At 38.5% G+C, this 10,364-nt stretch overlaps 1 protein-coding gene across 1 annotated transcript in view; it reads left to right on the top strand.

The window, feature by feature from the left end:
- The first annotated feature begins 307 nt into the window (after positions 1 to 307).
- Positions 308 to 10,364, top strand: part of chsy1 (chondroitin sulfate synthase 1) — a 70,757-nt gene continuing 60,700 nt past the window's right edge. The window contains exons 1-2 of the mRNA XM_055188013.2: positions 308 to 1,035; positions 5,038 to 5,533. Of these exons, the coding sequence (XP_055043988.1) occupies positions 725 to 1,035; positions 5,038 to 5,533 (807 nt within the window). The 5' untranslated portion in view covers positions 308 to 724. The remainder of the gene's footprint in view (positions 1,036 to 5,037; positions 5,534 to 10,364) is intronic.

Genomic DNA, 10,364 nt, shown 5'->3' with positions numbered 1-10,364 from the left:
CACACGATGTTTATTCTTTCATATAAAATGACATTGTTTCCTACTTGCATACCCATAAGGCATGCCTAGTACTAAAGACAAATACATTGATTTTAGCATCCCTTCGCTGTAATAAATAAAACCCAACCATTTAACGAAAAAATATATTTAGATTTTGTTTTATTAGTTAACATGTTTAAAGTTAATAACACTATGTTCGTTTTTATCGTGAAGAAAAACGCCACACTTTGTTTCATGCATGAAACGTCACCAACTAACGGTACTCAGCCAATCAGAAAAAAGCTACGGCGCTTCCAGTGGGTCAAAAAACTTCTCACAGTTAAGCCAGACTCGATTCGAGCATTTCGTTCACAGTTACAATGGCGAGATAGTCGGCGAGAATGAGGATGCAGTCGCGGTCGCGTACACATCAGACTGTTTATTTCTCGTGATTTACAAGTGATTTAGGCTTGAAAGCGACGGAGGGACCTTGATAAATCCAGCCATGATTCACGAGAAGCGGATAAATGGTGTTTAGATGGCAGTGGGTGGTGATATATGGGGACTGGAGTGGTGCAACGTATACAGACAGCGGCAGTAAACGGCGATTGGCAGCGGTGACCATGCTCGGACCCAAACCCAGTGTTCTGGACGGGACTGCTGCTGCTGCTGGCGTTTAAAAGAGGCTTGAAGAAAGACTAATAATTACCCAGGACTCGGTTTTCTTGGGTGTAGAGGTGTGAACATGGCAGGAAGAAGTCGGAGATCGTGGTTTAGTGTGCTGCTGGGTCTGGTGGTCGGGTTCACCCTGGCGTCCAGGCTCATCTTGCCTCGGGCCAACGAGCTGAAGAAAGCGGGACACAAGCGGCGGGCGAGCGGCGGCACGGGTGGCTGCGGAGGCGGAGGAGGGATGATGATGATGAGAAAGGAGTTCGGCGGAGGGCTGCACGTTCCCAGCACGGAGAAGCCGGCGGTGCCCCAGTCCAGCAGTTTCCTGTTCGTGGGCGTTATGACCGCTCAGAAGTACCTGAATAACCGCGCCGTTGCCGCTTATAGGTAATTTATTTAACAGTTTAATATTACCATGGTAACTGTAGCGTCGGCCCAAATCTCACACATTTACTTCACTGTGTTACTTGTCTGATGTCATGATAAATAAATACGGTAACGTTATCTTATTTGAACAGACTAAGACACATAAGCATCTAAAAGTCATTTTTCAAGGCAGTGGTGGCTAATACCTAGATTACGTACCTAAATCCATTTTTGGCACTTTGGCGGAAGCTTTGGTTGTCATGGCAAATTTTTGTAAGGATGGAGTGAGGGCAGGGTTCTGCTGAGCCATGCGTTTTATTTCGATAGTAGTTCCTTGCCAGAGACTTTATTTTTTGGTGAACTGCCAGCTGGAAAAGCCAGATTTTCACAGAAGTGTTTTTGTTGTAGGATACACTTTGTTCATGTATTTCTTATAATGTAGCCCAGAAGCAGTTTGCAGAAGCATCCTGGATTTAGATTTGAGTTTGACAGACATGTTAAACATACTAGAAACGCATAAAAATAACCCCTATATGGATCTGAAATATTGTGTTTGTCAAATGATATGTAAAGCAAATAACTTGTCACTCATGTAAAACCAGTACCGTAAGTAACATATCTTAGCTTTACGCACGTGGATAATGCATGTTTGAGCTGTCTTGACTAAAAAAAGCTAGATCCTAAAATATCAGTGCCATTGTTTTGTCTCAAGTAATGTTTTTCCTGTATGTTTGTTAAAACTACATATTTGTCCTAATATAACTAAGGCCAAGCCTTGGTTTAAACTAAACCCTGTTTGGTTAAGCACTCCTAGATGATTTCCCAAAGGTTTACAAATTGCAAAGCTGAGTTAAGTTTAGCTGTGCCTTTTACATATGTGACAAACAATATTTCAGATAATAAAAAATATCAGAGATGTTCTGGTGTTATGTATAACAGTTGTATTTCCAAAAGTTATACGTGTTTAACCTTCAACATCCTTTGGTCACATAAACTGGAAATGCATGTGGGTTATGTAAAATATGGTTATAATAACAAGTTTTATACTGTCCCAGCTTAACAATACAGTATGTAAAGACAACTAAGCCATTCATTTTTGAAGTGTAAACACTGTGGTGCTTTCTCAATCATCTCAAATTAAGTACATTGGCTGAACGAACAGCATTACATTGGGGAGTGGCATCTTTTGTCCAACCCATGGAAGACCGGGGTTAGTCAACCTTTTTCAAGGCAGTCGTTACTTTTGCAATTTCATTTATTGATGCTAGTGGTGCAGAAATTGCACACTTCACCTTTAACAAAGAATTACAGCAGTATTACTCACCCTGGTTTGCAGTGCCAGAATCTGTCCCATTAAAGTGCACTAATTAAATTGCACGGGTGACTAAGAAATGCTGAATGGAGATTGTCTCCAAGTCTTTGACTTGCAGAGATTGAATGGTGTTGTCTCTCTCTCCCCAGAGCTTGGATATGCCTCTGCGAGTCTGTCAATGTCAGGTTGACACCATGTCTTAACAGCAGAAGTGTGCAAAAGGTTAACATGGATATCATTGGATACCTTTATAGTTGCAGAGAGCAGGAAACAGGATTTTGGTTATATGAGATGTTGGAAATAAAGAACAGACATTATCGGAACAAGCAATGCTGCTTTTTTTACATGTTGTCTGGACAGGAATGTTGCATTAAAGGTGCCAAAAAGTGCATTGAAATAATGTTAAATTGTTCTCTGATATCTATATAGAAGTCAATTTACAACCCTAGGATTTGCCTTTAGAATGAAGTGGTCTATTATTACCTTATTTGAAAGGGTCATGAATAATAATAATGTTAAGCTCTTCTGCTCTGATTGGCCGTTTCCCAGAGCAGCTCCTTCAGTAGCTTTGTGTGTGCAATTAGACCTTCTGTTTGAACCTGTAACAGATGAAGAAACAAAATTTGAGGAATAATAAATTGTTTGGAGATTGTTAATGGACGTTTCTGAGTGGTACGTTTTTTCAGTATGGACCTACAAAACGTAACTGTAATGACAACAGTAGAAATTCAGCCTAAACGTTAGCCTATAGCTAGGGATGCTCCGATCAATGCCGATCTCCACTAAGGGGCTGTTTACACTTGGTATTAAGATGTGTTTTCATTGTTCGGATCACAAGTGGACGAGAGAGACACATTACGTTTAGACCTGGTATTTAAATAAATCCGTCTCTTTTGTCCACTTTCGACCGCTTTTGTCCTGAATACTGTGAGGGGGTGGTCTGTGAGACGGTGGGCGAGTCTCTCTGCTGTCATTCAAACCCGCGGGAGTAATTATGAGTTTATATGGACGCAAACTAATATTATGAGTCCACTGCTTGTTTAGCAAGTAAACATGCTGCACAGAGTTTTGTATGTGTGTATGTAAGAGCTTTCTCTGAATTTTCAGCGCAATTGATGAAATATAATCGCGCAACTTTCACACGCTTTCAAAACAAAACTACGGAGATCAGCCGCTTTAGTTTTATCAATGAAAGGCTAAAAAAAGCGCTGTTCGCCGTAAGTTCACGCCAAAAGTAAAAAAAAGACGTAAAACTTGTTTAATACCTCAGATTAGATAAATCGGCGGAGAGAAGGCGGTCGCGTGTGGCTGTTCGAACACATTCAATTACATGTGCGTTACGCAACTCCAAAGCGATCAGATCGAAAGTGGTTTCGACTACCTCTGGATGTGGGTGAAAGTGGTCAAAAGTGGACGAGCTCAAAACGTTTTGAACATCGTTTACACTTGGGATTAACGTCGTCCACTTGTGATAATGCCAAGTGTAAACAGCCTCAAAAAATATGTGGCCGATCACTATTCTGAATCGGACAGCTGATGTTATTCACAGCTATTTCATGTACTACGGCTTTTGATCAGTCAGTCCTTATCGATCTGAAATCGCTGTTAGTTTGAATTGTTTATAACATGCATTTGAAAAAGCAACACAAAAATAATCATTATACATATTCTTTATTATCATGAAAATACCTGAAATGGTTTGAAGAACAGCACTATAAATATATTCTTAAGCCATTTCCTGGAGCTGAGTGTCATCACAGCTGCGTGTGTATTGTTCTTTGTCTACAGCGCATTTTGAGTTTCCGCAGGAGAGCGCCCCCTGGCTTTTGGATGTAGCGGCTTTTCACCGTAATTCATTGAGAAGCATAGCAAGCATTATCGGCCGATCGATCGGAGCATCCCTAGCTATAGCAGTAACTAGCATATCAGTCACAATTTGTTGGGGTATACATCTCGACTGTAACGTCACAGTTGGCGTTATGTTAAGATTGGTTTGTTTTCCAGCGGTCTTTTGCATGGACAAGGTTTACATAAGAAGGAGGAAACAATCGTGTTTGAGGCTCACAATGTCATTACCATGTACAGAACTCTTATTATTCATCTATGCCTAAGTACAGTTTTACATTCTATGGCACCTTTAAATCAAATGCATCTCTATTTGTGTCGCTGCCTGGAATAGATTTATTATGTCTTATTCTTTAGATGTTGTGCTGAGAAAGAACCATGGCAGCATGCGTGACATTTTATATTTTTATATTTGTATCAGCTACATTTAGGTAATTGAATATATTTCAGATGTTTGTAGTGAATTAGCTTTTGACTTTGTTTTAAACCATAAGAAACACTTTCACAAAACAAGTTATACCTTGCCTTGTAGTGGCCGAGGGCATTGTTCTAATTCAAAGTCATAATTTATTGTCAATAGTAGTTTTTTTTAATGGTTCATGCTAAAATCTAAACAGCAGGCTTGTCAGTATACCAGTGCAGATGTATACCGGAATAAGAATTTATTAGTATTATGTTATATGAGATTTATACAAAACAACCGAATCAAATGAAGTCACAAGGTTGTCGGAAGATTGAAAATGACAGTGTAGAAAGGTCTAACACACTTGTTAATTCAGCATAAAATGTGAACGTGTAATCTATAAAACAATCGCCATTTGAAGGACGTACACATAAATGCATTCACACATGTTTTTTTTTCATAGGACCTGGGCCAAGTCAATTCCTGGCAAAGTAGAGTTTTTTTCCAGCGAGGGTTCTGACAAGTCGATCCCAATTCCCATTGTAGCTCTGCAGAACGTGGACGACTCATACCCTCCGCAGAAAAAGTCCTTCATGATGCTCAAGTACATGCATGACCACTACCTGGACCAGTTCGAGTGGTTCATGCGAGCTGACGACGACGTCTACATCAAAAGCGAAAAGCTGGAGAGCTTTCTGAGGAGTCTAAACAGCAGCGAGGCCATCTTTCTAGGCCAGACAGGCATGGGTGCCCGCGATGAACTGGGCAAGCTGGCTTTGGAACCTGGGGAAAACTTCTGCATGGGCGGCCCAGGCGTGATCATGAGCAGGGAGGTGCTGCGTAGGATGGTGCCCCACATCCGTCAGTGCCTGCAGGAGATGTACACAACCCATGAAGATGTGGAGGTGGGCCGCTGCGTGCGCCGTTTTGCCGGTGTGCAGTGTGTCTGGTCCTATGAGGTAAGGCGGACGTTTTTAAATTTGCATCCATAATGTGTAAACTACACAGCTGTTGCCCTGTTATAACTGTTTATAAACATATACAATGAAATAGGCATGTCATATACTGTTTAGAGCCGATTTTTCACACTTTATCATAGGTAATTATGATGTAAACTATGCTGATCACATGATCAAGAGAGAGCAGTGAACTTTTGCATAATTACAAGTGTTCGACAGTGCCTGCAGCCCAGATTTTAGGTTTATAATTCACATTGTAAAAGAGTCTTCAACGACCTCTCTAAGAGCTGCAATTTTCAGGTATTTAGAAAATTATAGGTTGGACGTAAGCAGAAAATGGCTTTGATCCATAAAAAGACTTCAGCGTTACCTGATGAGGCACTGGAGCTGGACAATAGTGTAATAATATTGTGCGATTGAGTGCTGTCAAATAAGCATGGAGTCTGTGTCAGCTGTACAGGGACCTTTTTTCTAGATCAGCTCTTTATGAAAGCTATGTTGGGGTGACTCAAAGGAAATTAAGCTTTGCACGCTGACTTTTTGGAAAAGGTGACCTCTGACCTTAGAGAGATGAGTCACCACCCTCTCCAGCAGATGAAGTTCATCATAGTACTGATGGTCTCTTACCTCCTCCTCATATGTTATTGTAAACACGTAGCTGAGAACTGCTTTTACACAAGAACCATTTGCATCTGACTAAATATCTTGAAAAACTGTCAAGGACATGGAAAGTAAGATGATAAGAGAAAGATGTTTTGCTTGATGAACATTAGGCCTGTTTTATGACCATTGTGACATATTTTTTTATTACAGTATAGCACAAATTTTCATTACTATAGTGTGTGTGGAAATTTAACTTTTGAACTTTTGTATAATTTACATCTTCATGATTTTCATTACTTTAGTGCAGTAATACAATTTGATGATACAATGACTGTAATTTAATAAGAAGTCTGTATAAATCAGCATTAACTTAATTTTGGCAGTAATTTAGGCACATACAGTACTGTGCAAAAGTTCTAGGCCACCACCAGCTCTGTTGTTTTAAAACTAGTTTTAATAACATCCATATTTATTTTTTATGTCTTTTTATTAAAGGCAGGGTATCTGATTTGATCCAGAAACATTTTTAGTTATGTTGTTTAAAAGTCTCCTCACTTCCTGATAGCAATCACTATGGTAAGTTGTTTAAATGTATTTGTAAAAATTTGTCATCTGTGAAAGATGTAGGACGAAAAAATGTTCAACCAATCATAAATCTCGGTCCGAATGGACGTTGCCTTGTTTGTCCCTCATCTGTAAGCGTAATGTGAATGTCACTGCGCATCATCGGCACGTTCACGTGCCCTCACCTCCCGTCTGTAAACAGAGGGGGAATGGCAAACTTTCCTGCTGAATTGACAACTTGCACAGGAGCCACAAAACGAAAGACATCTTTTATAACAACAACAGCAAAAACTGTCTAGATCAGCAAAGAGCAAAAACCCAAATTAACATTGGTAACTTTACTGCTTTACCACGAGATGCATACAGCTGCAGGAGGCAAAGGGTCTGAAAGGGTCGTTGCACTGTTTATTTTGGTAAGGTAGGGACGCGATATGTTTTGTATTGAGATGGATTCAGATATTATACTTTGATGAAACATTGTGTTGCTTAAGAAATTTGTGTTCGTTTAAGGATTAGCGTAACGATATAGTTACCACGTCTACACAACCAAAAGTGTGCTTTAACCAATTCTGATGTAAACTAGTTGTTTATGTTGGTTATTTTGGTAATGTAGGGTGACCATACGTGACATTCTTCCCGGACGCGTCCTGGCCAGGATTTCGGTGCATCTTCCGGAAGTCGTATTTGTTGACAGCTTACGCCATTCAGTTAAAAACATAAGACATACAATGGTAGTTTAATTCTTACATTAAAATGTAATGGTTGGTTTTCTGTAATAATAATAATAATAATCATCATCTATGACGTATGCGGTCGAAAATTACCACTTCCGGAAGGCGAACCCGAAATCCTGGCCAGGACGCGTCCGGGAAGAATGGCACGTATGGTCACCCTAGGTAATGGTATTCACTTTGTACTGCAAAGTTTTCTCACTGGTGAATGAGACATGAGATGTTGACGTCTGATCTGTGCGTGTTCATGTGTTTTGAAAGAGGGGTGACTTTGGATGGCGATTTGAATGGATGGTGGGATCATGATTTCATTGCTATTCGGCTACTGTAGCATATTTCAAAATTAGATACCATACCTGTAAAGGAAAACATGACTGTTTTTCAATATTTTACTATGTTCTTACCTTAACTTAGATGAATTAATAAATACCTACCTTTTTCAATGCGTGCACTTAATCTTAGTTTAGCATTTAGCCTAGCCCCATTTATTCCTTAGGATCCAAACATGGATGAATTTAGAAGTCACCAAACACTTCCATGTCTTCCCTACACAAGTAAGTATGGTGGCACAAAAGAAAATGTGGCTTTTTTTAAGGGGCAAAAATTAGAACTATATTGTATGGCGTAAGAGCACTTCAAGCTTTAGTCTATTTTACTGCACCTGAGGTCGAAGTGCTGCAAACTAAGTGCTCTTCCACCATACAATATAGTTCTAATTTTTTTATCCACTTAAAAAATCTCCACGTTTTATTTTGTGCCACCATACTTACTTGTGTAACTACTCAAGTGTTTGATGGCTTTTAAATTCATCACTGTTTGGATCCTAAAGAATGAATGGGTCTAGGCTAAATGCTAACACATTCACTACGCGCTGTTCAAAGATTAAGTGCACACATTGAAAAAGTTAAGGTAAGAACATTGTAAAATATTGAAAAACTGTGGTGTTTTCCTTTAAGATGCAAACAGGAAATATGTACATAAAATAGATAACACACATTTTCAGAACAAAATCTCTACTTCAGGCCAAAATCAGTATTTATTGTGACCTCCCTTGGCACTAAGCACATTTTGAACTCTTTTGGGGAGACTGAAATCCTAAAGTCATTAGATTAAAATGAGATATTACACTTTCTTTTCATTTAGGTTTAAGAAAGGTTCTTGCTATTGCTCGAGGGTAAAGGGAGCTCGCATAGAGCTGGGTGGTATATTGAGTTTTGGTAATATATCAGAATTTTTTCCCAGCGGGATACCGGATGAGACAATATCATCTATATGTGGTTTGGTCTGATATGACCCTTATATGACCCTTCTTTGCAATAGAAGCTCTGCCAGAAATGTACACTGTGGTCAGAAGTAAGAGAGGAAAACCTTTTTAAATTTTCTGTTCATCAGTTTGAATTTGGGTGATGGTGACATCTCACATAAGGGTTTGACTTGAATGTAAACATCATTTCAGTTTTGATATTTATTATATCACAATTAAGTAAAGAAAAATCACAGAGATATGATTTTTTGGCCAATAATATTTAGCCTTAAGCTTACGCTAAATACTAAAAACTTAAAGCTAATCTGTTTTCAGTATTGGAGACAAACTTCCTGTATTTTCGGATTTTCGGAAATCATTTTATATGGTCATTATACTATTGCAAAAACAAGAAATGTAATGGTGGCATGGTAATTTGCACATTACCTTATGTCTCTGACAGTGCTGATTACGTTATTGAAAAGCAATGATATTTTATCAAATATATTGTTTATACATAATGGTTGTATTACGTATAATTTATGTAGATTTAAAAAAATTGTTGGTTTGTCATAATTTTGTAATATTTACTGGATAATAATAATCTGTTGAGATTCATTGAGAATAACAAGAATTACAAATAAACTTGGAGTAAAACATCTGGACGCATTGCGTTTATGTAAATTTGGGTGGTGCGCTTAAATGTCTTACAATAAATGCCAAATTGCGAATCTTAATGGCCCGATGAATAGGGTTCATTTCATTTTTTCAAAACATTACCTTATTTTTCAAGATAGATTTCTGGATGAAATGGGACCCAGTGTTTTCTACTTTTAGTATTGTTTATGGAAAAAGAAGCGGAAACCATAGAAGAGTATTGATGTTTTATCTGGATCTTTCTGTAGTGTTTTTTTTTTTTTGATTGGTGGGAGTAAATCTGTGCTTTTTTATTTTGTGGCTAAAGATCTTTTGAAAAACTTTTTTTCTCTAACGTCTCAAATAATTATTTTGTGTATCATTTCGTATATTAAGATCATCCATCAAGGCAAGATTACTTCTATCCCCTCCACTTGAAGGAGCCACATGTGTAATTTTTCACCTTAAATTTGACATTGCTTTTTAGAGATGTGCAAAAATGGAAAATTACATAGGTTGGAAAGTTATCAGAGGTGCTCAATAAATCTTTTTTGGCCTGTGGAATGGGGCAAAATAGGAACCACTAAGTTTTAATGACTCCCCCCTATGACTGAGGCTGCTGGGATTTTAATGTGCATTTGATGTGTACTTTAATTACAGCCGTGTGGGATTAGCCAGATACGGCACAGCTGGGCAACCTGCTATTAATGTCGCTGCATTCTGCCTCTTGCTTCTTTATAGAAACGTCCAAGACCTACTGCACTGCAAGTCTGAACAAGTCCAGTAAGGGCTTCAGCCTTGTAAAGTGACCTTAAAGACCTCACGTCTCAAAATGGCAGCCTGTTACTCTCTTAAATACTGATGTTAAACAATTTTGTCTATTTGGAGAAGTGTATGTGTCTGTGGTGCTGTACAAATTCTGTTTATGGTTTGAGTGCAAACCAATTAAACAGTCCTATTAAACAGTCAGAGCGACATTTTCAAGTAACATGCTCGATGTAGAGGTGGGCAAAATTCTATGTTTTAAAATATTTAATGAAATGTATTTAATTTT

Source organism: Misgurnus anguillicaudatus, chromosome 21, assembly GCF_027580225.2.
Source record: "Misgurnus anguillicaudatus chromosome 21, ASM2758022v2, whole genome shotgun sequence".
NCBI lineage: Eukaryota > Metazoa > Chordata > Actinopteri > Cypriniformes > Cobitidae > Misgurnus > Misgurnus anguillicaudatus.
Note: the sequence above shows the minus strand (reverse complement) of the source record. Positions and strands in the feature narration are given on the sequence as shown.